This window comes from Oncorhynchus clarkii, chromosome 25 (assembly GCF_045791955.1).
Source record: "Oncorhynchus clarkii lewisi isolate Uvic-CL-2024 chromosome 25, UVic_Ocla_1.0, whole genome shotgun sequence".
Taxonomy (NCBI): Eukaryota; Metazoa; Chordata; class Actinopteri; order Salmoniformes; family Salmonidae; genus Oncorhynchus; species Oncorhynchus clarkii.
The window spans coordinates 19,546,936-19,572,895 of record NC_092171.1 but is presented as its reverse complement, the minus strand read 5'-3'; the positions used below and the strand labels follow the sequence as shown (position 1 = coordinate 19,572,895).

The 25,960-nt window shown below is 45.4% G+C and overlaps 1 protein-coding gene across 3 annotated transcripts in view; it reads left to right on the top strand.

The window, feature by feature from the left end:
* LOC139383808 (steroid hormone receptor ERR2) overlaps positions 1 to 25,960 on the top strand; it is a 65,624-nt gene that overhangs the window by 14,915 nt on the left and 24,749 nt on the right. For all 3 annotated transcript variants that reach the window (XM_071128376.1, XM_071128378.1, XM_071128377.1), the window contains 3 exons: positions 6,183 to 6,592; positions 15,497 to 15,613; positions 25,610 to 25,720. In XM_071128376.1, the coding sequence (XP_070984477.1) occupies positions 6,183 to 6,592; positions 15,497 to 15,613; positions 25,610 to 25,720 (638 nt within the window). The remainder of the gene's footprint in view (positions 1 to 6,182; positions 6,593 to 15,496; positions 15,614 to 25,609; positions 25,721 to 25,960) is intronic.

The following is a 25,960-nucleotide window of genomic DNA, read 5'->3' as shown; positions in this document are numbered from 1 at the left end:
TGAAATGAGAGACAAAAATGTACTTGTGTTTGACTCAAAGATGCCACAAACAAACAACCCATTTAGTGAAATGAACAGTATTAAATGTATTTTGTTCTTTCTCATTTCTTTATCAGTGTCGATTATCAGCAAACTATATATGTTCAACATTTCACATGGTTTCAGTGTTACATATTTGACAACATATTTGGATCTCAACCGTGTGTATATGTGCTGTTTATGTGTGAGCCTGTATAAACATTTACACATTTGATTGCAGTTAAATTGTTCTGGACAACTGATAAACTCGCTAATTTTGCCCCGGTTAATTTAACCTAGTATATTTGTCTGTGTGTGTGTTTGGCCCTTCCTCTGATGAAGAGGATAATTTATGGTAGTGGCAGCACGGGCTCTTTGTTTGAAGCAGGTAGAGTTCCCCCCTAAACAAGACAGTCTATCAGAGGAAGATTAATGAAGTAATTTCATGCATGGCTCCTTGCCTCTGTCCCCCTGTACTCTCACTGTGTCTAAACCTGTGATTTACATTGGTCTGCTTTAAACAGGCTTAACCCTTTACAATAATATTTCCCTCTGTTTGTATTCTATGCACACACACTGCAGAGTCAATGCAGTGTCTTTTACCCTAGACATGTGCTCTGTGCATTAGCTATATTTCCAGAAATGTATGTGTGGACCAGTTTGATATTACACATATTGTTCCCTTGCTGGTTATAGTTGCCCTTTGGCCTGGTAGACAGGGTGGTGTGTCTGTGCTGGTTCCAGAACAGTGTTGTGTGGTGGGACAGCTGGAGCCAGGTCTCTGCAGCTCTGGTTTAGGCCAGGAAATGGAAAACCTGTTAAGGCTGTTAGACAATGTGTGTGGGATAAGTCTTACACAATTCTTTATGATTAGGCATTAGGCATCCACTGCCAACAATTAATGCTCTTGATGACAGATTTGATGGTTGCTGATTCTTTTTCTGAACGAGCACCATTAGACTTTCTTCCTACATTGAGATGAAATGATGCACTATAGGATCCTAATGTGTGCCAAGCCAGGGCTGTACTGATCTACTTTTTGTTCCATGTGATGATGAGCTGTCCTACTCTACAGGGAGCTTCTCTGCTGGGTATGCAGAGTATTGTGTTAACACTTCTACTGCCGTAGAAGAATGTTTAAACTGGTAACCCATTCCCTAACAGGGTTCTGGCACCTTCATCCGATCTTTCCTACCGCCATTTGTTTTCCGAGGATCCTTAGCCCTTTTCAGAATAGGATCTCTCCAGTGTCACTCAGACAGTTTACGTCAGACAAACAGCAGCGCCTGTATCATAAGAGGGCCTGTTTTTCCTGCCAGCATCTTTCCAACAGGAAGGAAAGGGGTGGGGGGGATCAATAGATGTGATCTGTGTTTTCTTGGGCAGCCGGCACTATCTTGTGGCTGGCCTGTTGGTGCGTGTGGCTCATGTTGTCGTAGTGAGTGAGCTCATGGCTTTATAAAGACTACAGTGACATCGCTGTGGAGCAGCTAAATTTAATCCTCTGCTAGATACTGAAGAAGTTAATTGGCCGGGCAACGGAGCAGCATGGTCCCCCCCAGTGGTAACCCTGCACCACCCAGCTCCATGTACACCCATCCCCTGGCCTACGGACTATTGATCTGGGGCCCGCGCTGCTCTCCATAAGCATGCATAAACATCCATTCCTCTCTCTCTCTCTCTCTCTCTCTCTCTCTCTCTCTCTCTCTCTTCTGTAGCTCTGCATCTCCCCCTCTTTTTGGATTTCTGATTTTCTGTCTGCTATCTTATTCCTCTATTGTGTTCTTCTATAGAACAGCACATCATACATCTCTGTCAGGCGACGTGTCCGTTAACAAAGAGGCCTTTCCCTCCCACCCCTCCACACCCACGCTGCCCCTTCCTCTATCTGTTTATAGCAGGACTAATGAATGAGAAAATCCCAAATGAGGAGTTTCTCCCAGATGAAATGGGTCCCTATGAGGTGCAGGGAGTGCCTCTAGCCTCTATACCAACCACTGCCTCCTTTCACATTTACTCAGATCCGTCTCCCCCTCCTCACTTTCACACACTTTCACACACTTTCACACACACACACACACTTTCACACACACACACACACACACACACACACACACACACACACACACACACACACACACACACACACACACACACACACACACACACTCAAAATTGTCCCAGACGTCTTTTGGCCCCATTCCTCCGAGGGTTATTAACCTGGACCCAGTTATATAGAAAGGCATTCTCCATATTTCACATGGTTCCCCATACACCCACCTCCCCCCAAGCCCTGACCCCCTATCCCATTTCATTTCCATGGCCCCATGCGAATACAGAAACCCTCCAGAAACTTCCCGTCCTAAAGATGATGTTTGGAGACATGTGTATTCCAGTGATTGTAGCCAGTCAGCCTGTGATCTGGTTTCAGTCAGTCAGCCCTCGCTCCCATCTCCCTAAATGAGTCGTCCTCCATGCAGCCGTGCGGTCGGCTGAGTGGTAAGAGGTGGCGGTGGCCACTGGAGGAGAGGTCACCATGGCAGCTGCCAGTGGGCTCTGGTGGTGGCTGGAGGCTGAGACGGTCTGTCAGGAGCTAATTGAGTTCCTCCTCCTGCGCTGACTCTGGGGCCAGTAGCTTATCAGGGACATCGCCCAGGGGCCTCCAGGCAGATCTGCCCCTACTGGGGCCTCTGATATCACCCCCCCATCTGCTTAGGGTGAGGGGTTGGGGGCTGGGATGAGGTTAGCCAACACTATCAAACCAGGTTTTTGGCATCCCACAGCTCAGCGAGTGAAAAGTACATTCTAAATTGTCTCATCATGCCATAATACTCAGTCGCAGGACGAATCGTTTGAGTACACATTTTACATTTTCTCCCATTTTGAGTTGAGCTTTTAATATAAGCACTCGAGTTGTGTAATGTGCTCATAGAAAGAGGGAATGCTAATGTGAGTCAGAGAGACAGAACGTCTGAGTGTCTGTTCGTGTATGTGTTTAACACTTCAGTACAGTACAGACATTAGCACGCTACAAAAGTCAGCATACAGCTCACAGTAGGAATACCTTCAAATTGGCCTAATTAGTTTCTCCAGGCTCTGTCGTCTTCCTGTGACAGTGTTCAGAATGTTCAGGCCGTGTTCAGAATGCTGCCGGAGGCCCAGGCAAAGAAGGGAATGGCTGAGACATGAGGACGGGTGCTCCTCAGTTCCCGCTCCTCCTGAAGAAGCGGAGCAGAGAGCGATAGAGGAGCTGGAGAGGAGATCATTAGGGCAGCTAATCCTGGTCACAGCAGCAGCAGTGGAATGATATTACTGATCTGAAATGCTGTTAGGAGGACCAGCTGGAATCAGATTAAAACCAAACTGCGCAGTGTGCTTTTGTGGGCCCATAACCCACCACTCAGCATGCATTTTGATTGGTACAAAGAGAAAGAAAGGAGGAGGAAAAGGGCGAAAGAGATATATATCTTTGACGTGCAATCCTCCAGTATGCAGCAGAGCAGCAGAACGGGAAGGACACTTCCTGTACTTGAGAGGAAGACATAACTATGGATTTCACAACATACCTGGGTCTTGATCAGTTCAGTGGACCTCTTAATTTTATGTCCTGTCTGGGATACATCCTAATTAGCACCTGGTCCATATGTTGTGTTTTTATTAACACAATTCCTACTGTCAAATTATTTATGTTCATATTATATTTGCCACATTATTAATAGTGTTTATAGATTTTATTTGAACCTGTCCCATTTGAGAAAAATAATATTTCTGTAAATTTAAGAAAATATTTGATGAATGTACACTAGGTTCAAATGGTTAGTATTCATCCAATGTCATTAATCAATATAACCAGCCTTGTTAAAAACACAAGCAGAGCAGTAGCATAATGTGTCATTGTGGAATGAGTTAAGGGAATTGTAGCCAGAACATGTATTATAAATGACCACATAGAGCTGGAGGGGAAACAGTTTAGACACTTATGCAATTATGCTAAGTGTCACCCTGGAGGTGACCTTTGAACTGGGGTTAAGCTTACTCTGAATTTGTGAATAAAAGCTAAATAGAGCCATCTAACGGCGTGCTGCCATTTTAATATAGAGCCTTTAAGAAGCCGAGTGCAGGTGTCCTATCACACAGGTGCACAGAGCTGTCTGAAGTAGAGGACATAAAGCGGATGAATAGAGACTCCTTTCATTCATTTATGTGGATAGAACCCACAAGTTATTTAAACCAAGACATTACATGTATGCTAAAAAAGCATCAAGGAGATGGAGCTTTTTATTTCATTATCTTGCAAATTGTTTTATTTTGCTCTTACTTTTTAAGAGTACATAGAGTAATCTATCTGAAATACTAAATATTCCTTAAAACACAGGGAGAAAAAAACCTTCAAACTTCATTGGCTTTACTTTGACCTTCTCAATGTTTTTTTATAGGTATTGTCCAACTTGTTTTTATAGTTACTGTGAGAAATACTGTAAATTGAGTGCCATGATCCCTAGTATAAAAGGTGGTTATCGGTTTTATATTGTGTACGTTCTATATTGAAAAAAGTTCCAGGAGTGTTCAGACAAAGGGCTTATTCCACAAGGTCAACGGTTTTAACAGGGGGCATTTTTTAATATTTATTTTAGCAGTTAACCTTTTTGTGAATTTTCAGAGGTGGTGGGCACCTGGAGTTCCAATGAATATACATGGGAAAACCCGGGAATGAGATTTAATTTGACACACTGACCCCCATCTCCACGGGCCCAGGAAGCCAGGGTGAGAAAATAAGGTTGACCCACTGACCCCTGGGCCTGAACCCTACCATCACCCACCCTTACAATTAAATCAGCCAGAGAGAGAGACAGCTATCCTGGTTGGCCCTTCTCCGGCTGGCCGATGGGGATATGGAAAGGCCTTTCCCTCTCCCTCTCTGCACTCTGTAGCAGTCAGAGACGTCCAGTCATGGATAAATCCTGATAGAGACGTTAGGCATACTGGTAGAGAGTGTCTACCCTTTCTCTTCTCTGCCAATGGGAAACTGACATGGAAACTATGTAAACATTACCATTACTTGGCAATATACTAATATAACTAACGTGTTAAGGCAGAACCTGGGCTGACTAGCTGCCACTCAACCAGGAACCCCGGTGTTTGCATTTGCATAAGTCACGCAAGGCTCAATTTCATGAATGTGGGTGAGTGCAGACAACCTTTCACCTTGTCAGGGTTGCCTAGTGCAGAGGTGTGTGTGTGACCCCGCCACGACCCTGACGTCATTGTGTCCACACCACCTTTAGAACACTTAGAGGTTATCCCTCTCTTATAGCACTCCACCTCCTCAGTTCACTCTGTTGACCCAGGAAAAGTCCATATTACAAGAGAGCAGTACTGTTTTATCTGTTCTCCCAGTCCACTTTACATGTGGTGGAAGGAACCATAAATCAAATCGAATGGACAATGAGCTGTTTGGGGGTTTTGAAGCTGCGTTGTGTCTACACAGCCAGAGGCTGCACTTTATTTCACTCAAGGCAGGCACAACATCAGAAAATTCAGAAATGCTGTTATCAACCAGACAGTGAACAAAGTCAATATCCTTTTGCCATCATGTTTCTTTTTGCCTGACTGCTGACTCAAGGAGACCGCTCCAGGTAGTTCTCTGTGCTCTGGCTTTCTTTAACCTAGTCTCAAACATGTGTCCCAGGCATGGTGCCATCCTGTGTCAGCTGTGGTTGTGTTTCTGTGTTAAAGCAGAGGGAGTGTGGTCAGTGTTGAGCGTGTTTATTGCACCTGTGTGTTCTCTCTCTCACGGCTGGTGGAGTGTGGGGTTAATGATGGCTTAGGATCCTCCCACCTGGTTGGCTGGTTAATGGTGATGGTTAGGTTAACATAAATGGCGGGGGGGTCAGAATAAAAGAGAACAGCTGATAATGTAGTAAGTCCTCTTTGGAGTGTGGGAGTGTGAAGGGACTTGCTCTGTGTGAGCAGTAGCCTGCAGAGTTTTCCCACAGTCAAATTGTGCAAAAATGCGTTCTCTCTCTGTAGCTGTCATTGTATCGTTAGACAATGTGTATAGATTTTTGTTTTGTGGGTAACACCAGTCGATCTGAAGCTGTTCATGTCTGTAGTCAGACAAACCGCGCAAATTACCCTCCCCTCTCCTTTCCCCCCTTCTCCAGGCTGCTGAATAGAATGGCTGCCGATGACCGGCACCTGCCCTCCAGCTGCGGGTCCTACATCAAGACGGAGCCGTCCAGCCCCTCCTCAGTCATCGACACGGTCAGCCACCACAGCCCCAGCGGCAACTCGGACGCCAGCGGTGGCTATGTCAGCGCCATGAACAGCCACTCCAACGGCCTGGACTCTCCGCCCATGTTCACGCCCGGCGGGCTGGGCCCCGGCGCTTGCCGCAAGCGCTACGACGACTGCTCTAGCAACATCATGGAGGACTCACCCATTAAGTGCGAATACATGTTGAACTCCATCCCCAAGAGGCTGTGCCTGGTCTGTGGAGATATAGCCTCTGGGTATCACTACGGCGTGGCCTCATGTGAGGCCTGCAAAGCCTTCTTTAAAAGGACAATACAAGGTATTTCCCTGATGCCCCCCCCCCCACAAACACACTCAGTACAAGGGATCTGCCCCCCTTTCAGACACAACAATACACTCCATACAGTGTTTTACCTCTCCTCCTCCTCCAGCATAAAACACACACTAGAAGATGTACTGTATCTCTCTGTGGTCTGAACACAATCACCTACTGCCCTGAACTACCATATTCTAATGTAGCTGTTGACCTACATCATCTCCCTTTATCTCCCTGGGAAAATGTATATGTTTGAAATGCTGGTGCCTCCAGTTGTGCTGCTATCAATGGCCTGCATTGCTATGACACCCAGGGCACCTTCATTAATAGTGAGGGGAATCACATGCAGTGCAGCACAGTATGAGACAACACATGTCCACAGGGGCTAAATACAAAGTTGACAGCCACACACAGGATAGGCCACGATGACGTCATCTGCTGGGTGGGTAGGTAGGGGGCAGTGGTCGTGACATCATCATCAGGGGTTATCATCAGCAGGTGCTTGTTTCCTGTCCTGTGTGTGTGTGTGTGTGTGTGTGTGTGTGTGTGTGTGTGTGTGTGTGTGTGTGTGTGTGTGTGTGTGTGTGTGTGTGTGTGTGTGTGTGTGTGTGTGTGTGTGTGTGCTGCTTGTGTGTGTGAGTGAGTGAGTGCCTGAGGAATAGGGCAGATCTACATGGTATGATGTATCACAGGTTCCCATTAGAGAGGCAAGGACAGGCCCCCCACTGTGTGTCTCTCTGTGTGCTCTGTCCTACATTAATCAGTGGGACCTATGGTACGGAGGGAGATATTATTGAGCCAGGGAAAATCACTGCTCAACATGCACAGCTGTCCCTGCCTAAGCTCAGACAGTCTGCGTGAGAATGGGAGAAATTCAAATGAAAACTAATATTTTGATATTTAGTGTCATGCATTAATGTAAACATACAGTGAGCTCCAAAAGTAATGGGACAGCGATTATTTTCTTGTTTGTTTTGGCTCTGTACTCCAGCATTTTGGATTTGAAATGATATAATGACTATGAAAGACTATGAAAGGCTGTTAAAGGCTGTCAGTTTTAATTTGAGGGAACCGTTTAGAAATTACAGCATTTTTTGTACATAGTCCCCCCCATTTTAGGGGAACAGAAGTATTGGGACAAATGCACTTATATGTGTATTAAAGTAGTCAAATGTTTAGTATTTGGTCCCATATTCTTAGCACGCAATGGCCACATCCAGCCTGTGACTCTACAAACTTAGGATGCATTTGCTGTTTGTTTTGTTTTTGTTTTGCAACATGTGTAGTGGACCTTACCGTGAAATGCAACATGTGTAGACCTTACCGTGAAATGCAACATGTGTAGTAGACCTTACCGTGAAATGCAACATGTGTAGTAGACCTTACCGTGAAATGCAACATGTGTAGGTAGACCTTACCGTGAAATACAACATGTGTAGTGGACCTTACCGTGAAATACAACATGTGTAGTGGACCTTACCGTGAAATGCAACATGTGTAGTAGACCTTACCGTGAAATGCAACATGTGTAGTAGACCTTACCGTGAAATGCAACATGTGTAGGTAGACCTTACCGTGAAATACAACATGTGTAGTGGACCTTACCGTGAAATACAACATGTGTAGTGGACCTTACCGTGAAATGCAACATGTGTAGTGGACCTTACCGTGAAATGCAACATGTGTAGTAGACCTTATGAAATGCAACATGTGTAGTGGACCTTACCGTGAAATGCAACATGTGTAGTAGACCTTACCGTGAAATGCAACATGTGTAGTAGACCTTACCGTGAAATGCAACATGTGTAGTGGACCTTACCGTGAAATGCAACATGTGTAGTAGACCTTACCGTGAAATGCAACATGTGTAGTAGACCTTACCGTGAAATGCAACATGTGTAGGTAGACCTTACCGTGAAATACAACATGTGTAGTAGACCTTACCGTGAAATGCAACATGTGTAGGTAGACCTTACCGTGAAATGCAACATGTGTAGACCTTACCGTGAAATACAACATGTGCAGACCTTACCGTGAAATGCAACATGTGTAGACCCTACCGTGAAATACAACATGTGTAGACCTTACCGTGAAATGCAACGTGTAGACCCTACCGTGAAATGCAACATGTGTAGACCTTACCGTGAAATGGGGTACCGGTACCGAGTGACACTCTAACACACACACATACAAAACACACACACATACAGTACCATTCACATTCTTCACACACCCTGCTGTCAGTGTAGTATGTGTGAGTGTGTGGTCAAAGTCCAGGGAGTGTAAACAATAATAATAAAATAAGGGGTTATTCGGGGGGGGGGGGGGGGGGGATGATATGATAATGATCCTTCTAACTTTCTCAGTCGTCATTATTGATGATTCATTCAGGATGATCCTTAATCATGGTAGCATCCACATTAGTGTAGAAGTGTTAAGAAACATTATTTTTTACAATAAAAATGACTCCAAAATGACCCAATAAATTATTTGACATTCATTTCTATTGGTCAGAAAATAATCTGAAACACAACCTAAACAGCAAATGCATCCAAGAAAAGTGTAGAGTCACAAGCTGGATGTGATCATTGCGAGCTATGAACATGGAACCAAATACTTAACTATGTAATACTTTAATACACATATACAGTGCCTTGCGAAAGTATTCGGCCCCCTTGAACTTTGCGACCTTTTGCCACATTTCAGGCTTCAAACATAAAGATATAAAACTGTATTTTTTTGTGAAGAATCAACAACAAGTGGGACACGATCATGAAGTGGAACAACATTTATTGGATATTTCAAACTTTTTGAACAAATCAAAAACTGAAAAATTGGGCGTGCAAAATTATTCAGCCCCCTTAAGTTAATACTTTGTAGCGCCACTTTTGCTGCGATTACAGCTGTAAGTCGCTTGGGGTATGTCTCTATCAGTTTTGCACATCGAGAGACTGACATTTTTTCCCATTCCTCCTTGCAAAACAGCTCGAGCTCAGTGAGGTTGGATGGAGAGCATTTGTGAACAGCAGTTTTCAGTTCTTTCATCAGATTCTCGATTGGATTCAGGTCTGGACTTTGACTTGGCCATTCTAACACCTGGATATGTTTATTTTTGAACCATTCCATTGTAGATTTTGCTTTATGTTTTGGATCATTGTCTTGTTGGAAGACAAATCTCCGTCCCAGTCTCAGGTCTTTTGCAGACTCCATCAGGTTTTCTTCCAGAATGGTCCTGTATTTGGCTCCATCCATCTTCCCATCAATTTTAACCATCTTCCCTGTCCCTGCTGAAGAAAAGCAGGCCCAAACCATGATGCTGCCACCACCATGTTTGACAGTGGGGATGGTGTGTTCAGCTGTGTTGCTTTTACGCCAAACATAACGTTTTGCATTGTTGCCAAAAAGTTCAATTTTGGTTTCATCTGAGCACCTTCTTCCACATGTTTGGTGTGTCTCCCAGGTGGCTTGTGGCAAACTTTAAACGACACTTTTTATGGATATCTTTAAGAAATGGCTTTCTTCTTGCCACTCTTCCATAAAGGCCAGATTTGTGCAATATACGACTGATTGTTGTCCTATGGACAGAGTCTCCCACCTCAGCTGTAGATCTCTGCAGTTCATCCAGAGTGATCATGGGCCTCTTGGCTGCATCTCTGATCAGTCTTCTCCTTGTATGAGCTGAAAGTTTAGAGGGACGGCCAGGTCTTGGTAGATTTGCAGTGGTCTGATACTCCTTCCATTTCAATATTATCGCTTGCGCAGTGCTCCTTGGGATGTTTAAGGCTTGGGAAATCTTTTTGTATCCAAATCCGGCTTTAAACTTCATCACAACAGTATCTCGGACCTGCCTGGTGTGTTCCTTGTTCTTCATGATGCTCTCTGCGCTTTTAACGGACCTCTGAGACTATCACAGTGCAGGTGCATTTATATGGAGACTTGATTACACACAGGTGGATTGTATTTATCATCATTAGTCATTTAGGTCAACATTGGATCATTCAGAGATCCTCACTGAACTTCTGGAGAGAGTTTGCTGCACTGAAAGTAAAGGGGCTGAATAATTTTGCACGCCCAATTTTTCAGTTTTTGATTTGTTAAAAAAGTTTGAAATATCCAATAAATGTCATTCCACTTCATGATTGTGTCCCACTTGTTGTTGATTCTTCACAAAAAAATACAGTTTTATATCTTTATGTTTGAAGCCTTAAATATGGCAAAAGGTCGCAAAGTTGAAGGGGGCCGAATACTTTCGCAAGGCACTGTAAGTGAATTTGTCCCAATACTTCTGCTGCCCTAAAATGGGGGGACTATATACAACAAGTGCTGCCATTTCTAATTGGTTCACCTGATATGGATTAAAATACCCTTAAATGAAAGGGTCCCAATACTGTCACTGTCCCAATACTTTTGGAGTGCACTGTATTTAGGAGCCAAATGTATTTATTGTATATTTATACCTTCGGGCGGCAGCTAGCCTAGTGGTTGGAGCGTTGGGCCAGTAACCAAAATGTTGCTAGATTGAATCCCCAAGCTGACAAGCTGTCATTCTGTCCCTGAACAAGGCAGTTAACCCACTGTTCCTAGGCCGTCATTGTAAATAGGAATTTGTTCTTAACTGACTTGCCTAGTTAAATAAAAACGTTTGGCATTGTACATCCCTCATATATGTTCTGTAAATATAATAGTCTGTACATCTCAATTGAGGTCCTTAGCTTCTTAAAAATGTCCCCCCTTAAAATGCCATTATTGCTCCCAGGTTATGGAGTGCAGGCTGTCTAGCAGGCCTAGGTGTTGATTTTGGACATCCCAAATCCTATCAGCTTTAAACAGTCTGTGTACCTTCGCAGGCAAACAGAAGCATTAGGCCAAATCCTGCTGTTTACCCATGCTGCCATCAGCTATCCTGTCTATTGACAAAAGATGAACATTTTCTCTCAAGTAACATAACTATGCTTTTGTCCCCCCGCTACAAAACATTGACGGCGACACACAATAGAACAGAAAATAGCAATCTGGGAAGAAAGAGACGTCTTAAGTGGAGCAATGGCCCAAACGATTAAGAGAGAGGTACATGAAAAGAAAAATTGAAAGTTCTCCTTTTTTTCCCCTCCCTCACTTTGCATTGTCGATTTGAAATCCCTCTCTTTCTCCTCTTGGAGGGCTGCCTGTAATGGAGCTAATCTGCCGTCGTTTGTCCGAGCCACAGGAGTTTTGTCAATAACAATCAGCGTTTGGAAAGTGTAATTAAGGCCGAGGCTTTTCATTAGGAGGAAGGGAGGGGGCTGTCTCCAGGGACAGCAGGGCCAATTAGAAACTCAGGCACGCATCGCACGCCGGGTAATTTCAGGGAAAGGAGGGAGAGAAAAAAACGAGGACTTCTTTAGATTGGAGAGGGACCCGAGCGCTCTTTCAGAGGAGGAGAGGCATAATGGCATAATAATCAGACAGGGGTCCCAATCCAGGCAGAACAGGACAGGGAGGAGGACCATGGGACGTTGGGGGAGGGGGAGGAGGAGGGGGCCGAAAGCCTCTGAAATAATAAAAACCACACAGGATGACTAGAGGAGGAAGAGGGCGCAGTAAACAGTGGGACATAAAGCCCTTGGATGAAGAAAAGGTTTCAGTAGATGAGACCTGATTAATTAAAGAAATAATGAGGCTGTCTATCCAGGGTGGAGTGTGTGAGACGACATCCCTTAATGAGAACAACACAGGAGACGTATCTTTCACACTCATTCATCATATTGTTTCTAAGCAATAACACTAAAGCTAATGGACTTTTTTCCCTTGACATCTTTAGCACACAATGAAATGCATTTCATCTGAGAACAATTTGAGACAATAGTGACCACACAGTTGACTTTGTCCGCTCAGAATATTATCCGTAAATGTCTGTTTTTCAACCTGGGGTTCCTAGCTTCATTTCTCTTCTCTCTACTTCCTTACATTCCACTGCTGTAAAAGAGACCTGATGCCCCTACCTTTTAGACAGGAGGGAATGGCAAATCCATCTTCTGTCACATATTCATCCAATGAAAAGCCCCCTGAACTCTTACATGGAGATAGATACATTAGTCAAGCCCAGGCCCAAATTAACGTCAACCTAGATCAGCATCCATCCCGGAAATACTCCTGCTCTTATAGCTCCCTAATCATAGTCCCGTCCCGCACCTCGCGTGCCCCGCCAATCAAAAACATAAATCTCTTATTGAACCTTATTTTTCTCTCGTTTTGAACCCAAGTGTAAAATTGCTTGAAAACCAACTGAACTCAGTGGCCCTCTTTTTTATATGAAGTAATAGACCTTGACAGTAAGCCTGTAAAAGTCCGTTTCGATTTTGATGAGAAATACCTGCCATTTTACTGTAATTTACTTACAGGACCTGACTTTCCCCTCACTGCCCTGGCACAGGTCCTGAAAAGCCATAAAATAAATTGAGAGAAGAAAATATTTTTTATGTTATTTGTTTCATACGGTAACCTTTGAAACCAAATATGAACCCAGCGTTCTGGTTATATATAAACCCTCAAATGCTTGACTGACTGATTGTATGAATAGACATGAATAGACATGAATAGACATTTGTCACCGAGGATCAGCCCTTGAGCTATATAGACTGGTGAACCAGTCTGTTATTTTTTATATATATTTTTTTTTTTGAGGCAGCACATGAGTTGGCCTGTGCATGCTGTAATTTAAGTGTATAATGAGAGAGTATGAGTGTGTGTTATTTGTGCATGGTCTCAGTTTGTTAGCTTTCAGGTGTGCCTTGTGCAGGTGTTCCACCCTGCTCCTGGTGTGGAGGGAAGAGCAGGGGAGGGAGGGGTGTAGTGGAGGGAGAAGTCTCCCCCGTTAACATGAGTGTCCTGTGGGTTAGCCAGGGACCAGGGTCAGCTCTGCAGTGTTTGTCTGGCAGGCAGGCAGCATACCATATACATACATCTGCCAATTACATAATGTTCAATATCATGATGTTTAATTAATATGATACATCTACAGCCCATATTCTAGGACAATGCATTGGATGAAATGAAATTTAACTTAAGGTTCTCTAGGCATAAGGGGTTTGTATAAAGGTGCCAAAGTATTGCAGTTGAGACAGTATCATAAAGAAGCAACCACAGCAGGGTAACAGCCTATAGATACCAGAGACGGCTACTCTGATTGCCTCCTGTGAACAGATGGGAAATAGATGGGCTTATTATTATGGTCTGGTTGTGCTATGACAACAGAGACAACAGGAACAGAGACTATCATACCTCATCGCTCCCCTTCCCTCACACCTTTATTTACCCCAATTCCAACGAGATGAGAGGAGTTGGCATGATGATTTATAAGCCAGATATAAAGGAGACATTTCTAATTATTTAATACATCTTGGGACCCTCTGCTTGATATGTCCAATAATGTTAACATAATTGCATAAGTTGTTAAAGGGGATTGGAGGGTTGGAGGGGGAACGCTACTGGAATATTATACAGCTCTTACTCTCTCTCTCTCTCTTTAAAAAAAAAACACTTAATGAGAGTGAGAGTAGAGAGAGAAGCTGGTTGTGTCGGGATGGAATCCCAGTGTGTCTGGGTATGGCTGTTTATCTATAGGCAGGAGAGCTGCTGAACCACTGTGTCTGTATGCAATTAGACAGGATAATACTGTATGTTAGTCTATATTGAAGTCATTTAGGTTCATCTTTCTAAATGTAGAAGGAGCTGTACACAGCGTTGAATAGATAACAGTTGAATAGATAACAGTTGAATAGATAACAGTTGAATAGATAACAGTTGAATAGATAACAGTTGAATAGATAACAGTTGAATAGATAACAGTTGAATAGATAACATGGCTTTGTGGTCAATATTAAAAAACAGAATCCAAATGTAAGAATACACACGTAAGAAAAAACATCAATGATAAAATAGTGTTGTGTCTCCAGTGTGCCTCAAAATGTGTTTCTCCGTTGTTCCATTCCTGGTGGACAATGAATGATTCTAATTCAGGACCTTGAGCAGCTAGCTATTATTCTGAAACCCTTTATTGAAAACCTTGACTATAGTAAAAAGTAGGGAATGCCATCGTATATCCTGCCCTTCCTTTCTATTGCTAATGCTACAGTACAGGCAGAAACATCTATTTTATTGTGTAGCAATGAAACCCTTTCTCATTGTGTTGTCCCGGAATCAGACGCTGTATTGCTGGACTTGAATAATGCATAAGGCCTGTTGTCTGTACACTGTGTAGTCAACAATGGCAACAGTGGTAACAACAGGTTTGGGGCTGCCAGAGTATTATGTAAAGTGGCCGGGGGGGGGCGTGTGTCCGACTCTCTTTCCTGTTATTGAGGCAGAGGGACACAGAGAAGGGAAGGGGCATGCAGGCTGGATGGTTGGCTGCTCCAGGGGCCTAGAGGGGACACGCTGAGAATTAATGAGGCCAATTTAGCGTGGGGGCCAGGGTGGGGTCTGTAAAGGGTTCCATGATGAGTACTGGAGGTCTAATTCTCTCCCTCCCTCCGGCTCACCTCACCTCAGACACACTACTGTAATTGATTGTTGCATAGGAGATGATTAACAAATGCTGATACCCAATGTCTGGTTTGCACAATCTGATTATAGACTCTAGAATACTGTGTGATATACAGTAACTATTTCACTGGTTTTAAATCTACACAGTGACTCGTACAATGTAAAGGTAAATGACAATGCCCTAAAATGTCTATTGTATCAATACTTATATGTTTACGTTTATTCTTCATGTGTGCCCCCTTTTTTTACATGTACAAAAAGGAGAGAAAAAAGGTCAGAACATTTGACCTTTTTCTTTTCCTTTGCCTCTGAGTCAATAGGAAGATACACTGCCTTATAAAGCGTGGTCAGGCTAAGGTTAACCACATCTCTTGTTCTCTTCAGGCAACATAGAATACAGCTGTCCCGCCACAAACGAGTGTGAGATCACAAAACGGAGACGCAAATCATGTCAAGCCTGCCGCTTTATGAAGTGTCTCAAAGTGGGGATGCTCAAGGAAGGTAAGGAGATCTCTGTCTGTCTGCCTGCCTGTCTGTCTGTCTGTCTGTCTGTCTGTCTGTCTGTCTGTCTGTCTGTCTGTCTGTCTGTCTGTCTGCCTGCCTGCCTGCCTGTCTGTCTGTCTGTCTGTCTGTCTGTCTGTCTGTCTGTCTGTCTGTCTGTCTGCCTGCCTGTCTGCCTGCCTGTCTGTCTGTCTGTCTGTCTGTCTGTCTGTCTGCCTGCCTGCCTGCCTGCCTGCCTGCCTGTCTGTCTGTCTGTCTGTCTGTCTGTCTGTCTGCCTGCCTGTCTGTCTGTCTGTCTGTCTGTCTGTCTGTCTTGTATCACTCTCTAGATATTATGTCAACATTATTAAAATTATCTCAAAATTCTCCATTCAAATAAAAAGGATGTAAAACTGGATAAATCAGAAAAGGCCTCCTCAGAGGATGTGGTCTCCTCAAAGCTCCCGACTGATCAAGCAGCAGTGAGTGGGCCCATGCCAGTCCAGACCAGGGTGAGGGATGTTGGCTGCAGCCTGCTGTGCCTGCAGCCATAGCCAGACAACTGATCTGAGCCCCCTGGCCTGTTCTGTCCTCCCCCTACCAACACAGCAGTAAATCATGTGCAGCTGAGCTGGGGACAGAAATATGCTGAATAGGTCGATCCTGCTGTCTGAGTAATAGAAATGTAACAGTATTCCGACTGGAAAGGCTTCTGCTGGGTCCCTGAGCACACACTCCGGCCAGTCTCAGCTCTCCCCGGCATATTGATCCACTAAATGTTTTCCGAACATCTCAGCTCTCTTCCTGTGGATGGTTTTTTAAAGTCACGCCAACTGGGAATTCAATGACAATTAAACATGCTGCCGATGGATTTCTCTGGCTCGGTTTCTTCCCCCCTGCCAGGCCCCGTGAGACCCCAGACTGGGCTGCTCCTTCCGGGGAGGCCCCGGCCCACGGCCACAGCCCGCTAGGCCCCTACCTACCTGGCCCCAACCCCATGCATTACTGCTCCTTTATTCCCCTCCCCTCCTCACTTGTTGGTCTCGCCAAACAGCCAAAACACATGAATAATGAGAGCAGTGTGGCTGGGGAATGGAGAGGAGGTGTCATATGTATTTAGCCGGCCGCTGGGAAGAGCTCTTTAGGGAAGCATACTGTACTTTTTGTGTCTTGCTTTTGAGGGAGCGCTGCTGAGAATAGTTCAAGGGGTGCTTATGTTTGACGAAGCGTGATTATCCATCCACTTTCACTGTACTACAGAATAGACATGAAGACAAGACTCAGGAGGAGGTGTTCTCTATTATGGGGGCAGAAAAACACAACAAGATGAGTTATTTTATACTCTCTCGGAATACTCCATAGCCTAATGATCATACCTTCAAATATGTTAACTAAACGTAAATAATTGTTCATGTTGTTTTGTTCGTCCCTACCCATCAACATGACACGCAGTATAGCCAGCTTTTACCCCACCCTGTCTCCCTTAATTCACCAGAGACTGGAATGTATATTGTAGATCCTATCCCGTTAGGATGTAGTGATGTAGCGATTTCAAGTCTCCATCTACAGAGTAGCCTATATAGATCTCTGCTTCGTAACAGAATCTCCTCACTGCATGCAGTGAGATAAAGAGACTGGGCCAGAGTCGCATTACTATCTGATGAAAAATGTTTGCCAATATATGATCTGGAGGAATAAGAGACCACAAAATAGGTAGTGATGGCCATAAATGCATGGCCAGTTTCAGGCGGAAGTAAGAGATTGTATAAAGAGAGTGTATAGCTCAAATATGCAGAGAGAGACTTGTCCCAGCATTCTAATGCATACTGTATATTCAGCATATCCACAGATTGAAAACGACCCTCGTTTTTACGGAGTGGGTTTCGCCACCTTTTACAATAGAGGTAGAGATTACGTCTGGCTATATGAAGTCCTGCGGGAACCCAGGCCCCGATCACCCCCCTCTCTCTCACCTCCAGCAGTGTTTTTTTTTTAAACACAATCAAAACAAGTAAATACATTTCCCAAATGAACAGAAAGATGTGAAATGCATCTAAGCGTGTGTGACACCGATGAGTCTGGTTATGGGGACAGGAGAAGACTCTAGTCCAAGCTCCACGAAGACATCGGCTCAACGCCATGTTCAGAGGCTGGAGATGATCTGCGCTCATGTGACTGAAGCTGCAGAAAGGTCATCCAGTCAATGGAAAAAACACCTAATTATAACTTTACTGCTCAGCTCTAGCAAAGGTGCAATGCAGTTTCCTACCGTCAGGCGCTCTACGAAACTACAGTACGTTTGAATGGACCACAACACACCTAACCTCTCTATGATACGACTGAATTTCTAGACATTCAGGGAGTTTTTGGAAATGCAATGGAATTTTCCCTAAAATCCAATCAAATTTTGTTTGTAACGTGCGCCGAATACAACAAGTGTTTTACTGTGAAATGCTTACTTACAAGCCCCTAACCAGCAACGCAGTTCAAGAAATAGAGTTAAGGAAATATTTACTAAATAAACTAAAGTAAAAAATTAAATAAAAAGAAACACAATAAAATTATATAACAATAACGAGGCTATATGAAGGGGGTACCGGTACCGAGTCAAAGTGCAGGGGTACAGGTTAGTCGAGGCCATTTGTACACGTAAGTAGGGGTAAAGTGACTATGCATTGATAATAAACAGCGAGTAGCAGCAGTGTAAAAACAAAGGGTGAGGGGGGGGGGGGTCAATGTAAATAGTCTGGGTGGCCATTTGATTAGTTGTCCAGCAGTCTTATGGCTTGGGGGTAGAAGCTGTTAAGGAGCCTTTTGGACCTAGACTTGGCACTCTGGTACCGCTTGCCGTGCGGTAACAGAGAGAAGTCTATAACTTGGGTGACTGGAGACTGACATTTTTTGGGGGCCTTCCTCTGGCACTGCCTAGTACATACTGTAGGTCCTGGATGGCAGGAAGCTTGGCCCCAGTGATGTATTGGGCCTCAAGTGCCCATGTTAAAGTTATTACTTGATATCTTTGAAACGCAAGGCATTTCAAGGTTTTACCTCCCCAACTGATTAAGCGAGTACATGGTAAAGAATTAGTGCATGTATTTGGTCCATTGGAAAAGGCTCCAGTTTATCTCTGTAGACGTCTTAAGGGAAGTGTAAGGGAAGTGATCTCCAAAGATCAGCAGTCCGCTTAAAGGGGATCTGCCAGAGACTTGAGTTGAATCGCTCTACTTTCCCCCGACTGTATAAAAGAGGAAGTGATCAATAGAAGAATCAAATGTCAGAGGCTACAGGTTTCTCCTCTGATCAATGGAGGGGGATCAGAGCTGAGAGAGAGAGAAAGAGGAACAGATACTATTGAGAGATTACATTGACATCAGTCAGTGGCAGATGCCCTCTGCCCTACCACACACACTACAGTATGCAATCTGTCACCTCTCTGTAATAGGCTACGATCCTGTTATGTTCCGTGGGCTGACAGGTGAGAGCATTACAACAGACGTGAACATGTGTTTTAAAGGAGGGGGGAGTGGTTGATACTCGGTGTACCTCCCTGTATATCACTCTTATTATACGACAGACACACGGTAGAACAACCACATCCCGTTATAGCACTCCTGTTATCCTCACACGAACATTCCGTACACACACGCCACACTACACTCACATATAAACATCACAATACCAGACATATCGAGCCACACGTGGATTCAAGCCAACACATTAGTAAGACACTGACAGCCACTGTGTGGAGATGGGGAATCAATTGTTTGGTTCCATTAGAACCCTAGTCAAAGAATGAACATGCAATGAGATTTCAAACAGACCAATGTTTTTCCACGTAGTGTAATTTGGCCTTCAAATGGAGCCTGCATCTTGAGTGGGGAGTGAAGCCAGCATGATGTTACTGCAAGGTGGTATGGTGGCTCGACCACGCTACGGGCAGGTGGATGGAGCATGTGGTGAGAGCGTACGTAGGCCTCAGGGTCAGCAGACTGTGGGGCCAATCAGCAGATAGGGATGGGGGGACAATGTGTGACCATTTTTCCGCTGCCCTCGCTCATCACCACTCGCGGTAAAAAATGCTGCAACACGTTACAAGCATGCAAAGCTGGCAACAGGGGCCCTTTAAAATAGTGCTGACGGTAGTTTAGCAGGGCGGCTGCCTTGAAAGGCAGAGTTCAGTTCACCATGCCTTGCCATGTGGACGTCTGATTTTCCCAGCTAAAATAGGGTCCGCTTAAGCCCCCCTTGGCACTGCCAACCATCCCAGACATCCTGACACTTTCCCCAGGAAGAGACACCCAGAACAGGTGAGGGGCTCAAAATAAGGGCCCCTGCCTCGGCCGGCCACACAAAGTGAGTGAAGACAGGCCCTTTTGTAGGAGTGTGCTCTGAGGGGGATTATTATTGTTTTTGGAGAGAAAGAGGAGCCTTGGGTCAGCTGGCCCCAGCCCCCGCCTCTAGCCCGCCGCTAATCCGTGTGCAAATGCCAACCGCCTTGGCCAGAAGCCCTCTACCCTGCATCCTGCTTTGAAGAGCTGACATCCGAGCTCACCGCACACTACCGCCCTCCCTTTACCCACCCACCGGGTGATGGTGCCGGCCGTAAAACACAGTGGTGTCTGGTGATGAGGCAGGACTCACCCCTTTTTACACACACATTCACATTCACACACACACACATTCACAGTCACACAGACACATTCACACACACACACACATTCACATTCCCAGTCACACAGACACATTCACACAGACACATTCACAGACACACAGACACATTCACACAGACACATTCACAGACACACAGACACATTCACACAGACACATTCACAGACACACAGACACATTCACACAGACACATTCACAGACACACATTCACACACACACACATTCACAGTCACACAGACACAATCGCACAGATACATTCACACACACACATTCACATTCACAATCACACAGGCACATTCACACACACACACATTCACATTCACACACACACATTCACACAGACACATTCACACACACACATTCACACAGACACATTCACACAGACACATTCACATTCACACATACTCATACAATACAGACACACTGGCCACAAGCAAACAATCCAAAGCTTGGTCCATGGCTCACCAAAGTGGGCTTGGCAATGGTATATGGGAGTTTCTCCAAGAGGAGTCAGACACATGGAATGAACTGCTCTACTTCTTTCTCTCTCTCTCTCACACGCCCTTGCTCTTTGTCTCACTGTCTCCACCCGTCCTCCCTTCCTCCCTGTATGGCCCTGTTTGACTGTAAAATGAGACAGGTTAGTGCCAAGCTTTAATTCCTGTCAGCATCTGTTAATTATGGCCGGGACTGTTCTAATTAAAAGAGGCACCCATGTACCTCGGACTCCTCGTCACCGTGGCTTTATGCTGGCTGACATACACAGCCACATGACTAACAGCCCAGCCAGCCCAGCCATCCCAGCCCAGCCCAGCCATCCCATCCCAGCCCAGCCAGCCCAGCCATCCCAGCCCAGCCATCCCAACCCAGCCCAGCCATCCCAGCCCAGCCCAGCCAGCCCAGCAATCCCAGCCCAGCCAGCCCAGCCAGCCCTGCCCAGCCATCCCAGCCCAGCCAGCCCAGCCCAGCCAGCCCAGCCATCCTAGCCAGCCATCCCAGCCCAGCCCAGCCAGCCCAGCCATCCCAGCCCAGCCATCCCATCCCAGCCCAGCCATCCCATCCCAGCCCAGCCAGCCCAGCCATCCCAGCCAGCCCAGCCAGCCCTGCCCAGCCATCCCAGCCCAGCCAGCCCAGCCATCCCAGCCAGCCCAGCCATCCCAGCCCAGCCATCCCAGCCCAGTTCAGCCATCCCAGCCCAGCCCAGCCCAGCCCAGCCAGCCATCCCATCCCAGCCCAGCCAGCCCAGCCATCCCAGCCCAGCCAGCCCAGCCAGCCCTGCCCAGCCATCCCAGCCCAGCCAGCCCAGCCCAGCCAGCCCAGCCATCCTAGCCAGCCATCCCAGCCCAGCCATCCCATCCCAGCCCAGCCAGCCATCCCATCCCAGCCCAGCCAGCCCAGCCCTCCCAGCCAGCCCAGCCAGCCCTGCCCAGCCATCCCAGCCCAGCCAGCCCAGCCCAGCCAGCCCAGCCATCCCAGCCCAGCCAGCCCAGCCATCCCAGCCCAGCCAGCCCATCCCAGCCCAGCCATCCCAGCCCAGCCAGCCCAGCCAGCCAGCCAGCCAGCCAGCCCATCCCAGCCAGCCAGCCCAGGCCAGCACCACGGGACAGCTCATGGGGTTCATCCATACCACCTGGCTGTATCTGAGCTCCTCAAGAGAGCCCAGAGAAACCGTAGAATGTGGTGACATCACAGTTATCAGCGTTAGGAATTTTCCACTCCTATAGTACCACCAGCAGAAACTGAATCGGAACGCTCCTAAGCACTTAAACCTAGCAGGCACTGACTTGGTGATATCGGAGTCCGTTTTGTCATGAGTTCATACTCAAGGCCTCGTCCCTGAATAGATTTACCTCTCAAATATTTCTTGACACTTTCTTTACATGCTACATGTGAAGGATGTAAAATTGCGAAATGAGGAAGTAGTGATTTGTTGCGAATGATGGGTCTCTGCTGGGAATTGTGGGTAATTAGGTTAGTGGGTTGTCAGTCAGGAAATTGAAAGACAATCCTAATCAGATTTGTGTTTCTAGGGAATCAAATAATTTATATAAGTAGAATTAAAATCTCCTTATTCTACTCCTACAAGATAATACTGTTTGCTGTAGCCACCCATGCGTACAGTCTAGCTTGGGGAGAAGGGGGTACAGCTCTGTCAGTGGATGGGGTGAAATTGAAAATTACTGTTTTCATAATCCATTGTTTCAGCCCTTTCTATGGAATGAAGGCTATTCTTTACATACTACGTCATCTCCTTTTTTTCTCCCCAAACACCCCCACTGTCTGTTCCCTGCATCGACCTCTAATCAGCGAACATAGGGACATCCAAACCCATCCTCCACGAGAGTACAGACTGAGGGGAAATTGTATTAGCCTCATTTGCAGTGGCCACACAATGCCCAGCTCTGACACCATCTTTACAGTTATAAAGTGATGAAATCATCAAGCAAGTGCTCTCCCTGCAAGTGATTTTAGCAGAGGGGACTTGGTGCGCTGACAAATGAACCCCTCCCCCTCCCTCTCCTCCTCCTTCTCCTCCACCAGCTAGGCCATACATACTGGATAATACCTCTGATCGGAGGTGCTCTCAAATCTAGTTTAGCATCCATTTGTTTAGAGGGTTTAGGTTATACATAATGAATAAATGGATAGGTATTTGCTATACAGGGTTAAGATACATCAGGCACATTCAGCTGTGTGAAGGACAGTGTTCCTGTGGGGCCGCATAGGGTATTGCACAGTATACATAAATGTTTGGCACACTATTAAGTAAAATCATCATACACCGTGCTGTATCAAATAAATGGAACACTACAGATGAAATATTTTAACTATGTGGAAAAGTAATAGGATAGAAAGGACAATGCAAATGGAAACATTCTTATCAAATAATGAGATAATAACTGATGTTATGATGAGGTTGGTGACATTTACAGTATCAGTGCAGGACCTGGTCCCCTATGAGTGGCAGAGAGTGATAAGGCCTCACTCCTGTCCCGTGAAAGAGGGGTGAAATAAGGAGGTTTTATTGGAAAGCTACCCACTATCTATCTGTCTGTGTAATAACACAGGGAGTCTATAGCACTGTTCCTGTACACAGCCAGACAGTGTATGTATGGGGTTGTGGATTCACTCCAGAGGTGGGACCAAGTCACAAGCAAGTCTCAAGTCACAAGGTCCAAGTCTCAAGTCGAGCAGCAAATACAGTAGAATGGATGGAAAATCGTGCATTATATGAGCAAGTTAAGTCGAGTCCAGTCACAAATTGTTGCTTGATGCCTCGTTGCTGGTGAGCTTGCAAAGTAGACGGTTCAGATTCTAGAACACCAAACAATTTTTGGAGCTACAAATTAATTTATGGCAATCGTCTCTCCCAGCAATTTCACATTTGCGCTGTGATTTTCAAACATTTTGCGCCGCAACCCCCAAAAAGGCGTGGTTCAAAGCTTTCGACCCCTCCCCCCGGACGCACATGCAATTTCATCCCATAAATGGTGAAGGTCGTGTGATGTTACATCTTTAGACATGTGCAGTACCGCTGAGGTACGTAATTATACCCACCCAATCTAGGCCTATCTAAACTATGGAATTGATCAATGAAATCCCTAGGTAGCCTATTGTTTTGAAAAATATCATAATAACATAGGTACTGTGTTTTTGCCAGGCAAAACCGGAGAAAATGAAAGAAGAGCTTTCAGGTCACTAATCTGGATATGTGCACCCGTCGCTGCATGCCAATGCTGATGACTGGTCATTGGTCAACAGTCAAGACTAAAACGTTTGGGTTCTTAAACACAGATTAGATGTTTTCTAAACAAAAATGTGGTGCTCTGCCATAGGCCTATGTTAGTGACCAGATCGAATAAGCAAAGGTAGAAATATAGCCCACCCAATCTACCTACCTCATCACCATATTGTTTTTATTTACTTTTCTGCTCTTTTGCACACCAGTATTTCTACTTGCACATCACCATCTGCTCATCTATCACTCCAGTGTTAATTTGCTCAATTGTAATGACTTCGCTATTATGGCCTATTTATTGCCTTGCCTCCTCACGCCATTTGCACACACTGTATATAGACTTTCTTTTTTTCTATTGTGTTATTGACTGTACGCTTGTTAATTCCATGTGTAACTCTGTGGTTGTTTGTGTCGCACTGCTTTGCTTTATCTTGGCCAGATCACAGTTGTAAATGAGAACTTGTTCTCAACTAGCCTACCTGGTTAAATAAAGGTGAAATATATATATATATTTTTTTAATTTAAAAAAATAAAAACATGCAAACGGTAGACTATATGTAGCCAATTAGAACATGTATAACATTTTATATCTCATTCAGACTCACTCGTACACTCGTAATCCCCCAAAGTCTTCTCACTGGACTAGCTCACCCAACCTGTGATGACTGACAGTTTGCTGGTCCAATCAGAAGGCTGAGTGTGCGTTTGTTTGCAAATGCAATACTGCCTCTGGATCATTTTGTGGCAATGAAGACACTGTGCCACAAAATGAGTAACAAAGCGTTATAAAACCTGGCCAGATATTTAAGTCGCACATCTCAAGTCAAAGTCAAGTCCCGAGTCTTGAGGCACCAAGTCTAAATCAAGTCTCAATTTATTTTATTTTATATCAAGTGTTGTCTCAAGTCACCACATCAAGTCCTGTGACTCGACTCCACACCTTGGATTCACTCCTCCTATAGTAGCTACATGGCTAGATGCAGAGGCCCGTTGACAGCTGAGCTCACAGGTACCAGCCTGGTTGCTCATTAGTATTCCGTCTGCCTCACACAAAAAGCCAAATAATTAGAGGGCCAGTCTGTGAGATCATTGACCCTGCGTTAAATATTCATATGTTTAGAGCTCCTTCAGGCTCGGCAGTGTCACAGTAGACCAGCCAGGCATGGACCACATATGGGAACGCAGCGCCAGCCGGCAGTCTCTCTGACACTCCCTGTACTGTACTCTGACCATGCAGACGACAGAACAGAGCGATTCCTCTGGACAGACACTCACACCTTAGCTTGGTCAAGTTTCTAGTTTTCATGCTTCCTCATATAACAAGAGGAATACTTTTGATACTGATCATGTAAAACAATCTGAGAAGAGGGTATCTGAGCGTGTGAGGGGGAATTAGACTTGAATGTTTGTTTGTTATTATAGTGTTACTCTCTACCAATAACAATTGACTAATTGTAGGACTACTTTACCCTGCGTTAAATGGTTTCATAATTGTTGTGTTTTCATTATAAACATTATATGTTGTAGAATTGATTGATTCATTTTATTTGTCAGATTGGTGAAATTGTATTTCCTACTTAAAGGTCTCCTTGCTTCTTGTCATGTGGCAGGTGTGCGTCTGGACCGTGTGCGAGGGGGAAGACAGAAGTACAAGAGGAGGATGGATGCAGAGAGCACAGCATACCTGGGCCTCACCCTCCCCCCTCCTGCCAAAAAACCCCGTGAGTACAGCCTTGTCAACTCATTGCCCAACCTCTCCCCACAGCACATCCCCTCCCCACAGCCCAACCCCTCCCCACAGCCCATCCCCTCCCCACAGCCCAACCACTCCCCACTGCCCAACCCCTCCCCACAGCCCAACCCCTCACACAGCCCAACCCCTCCCCACAGCCCATCCCCTCCCCACAGCCCAACCCCTCCCCACAGCCCAACCCCTCCCCACAGCCCATCCCCTCCCCACA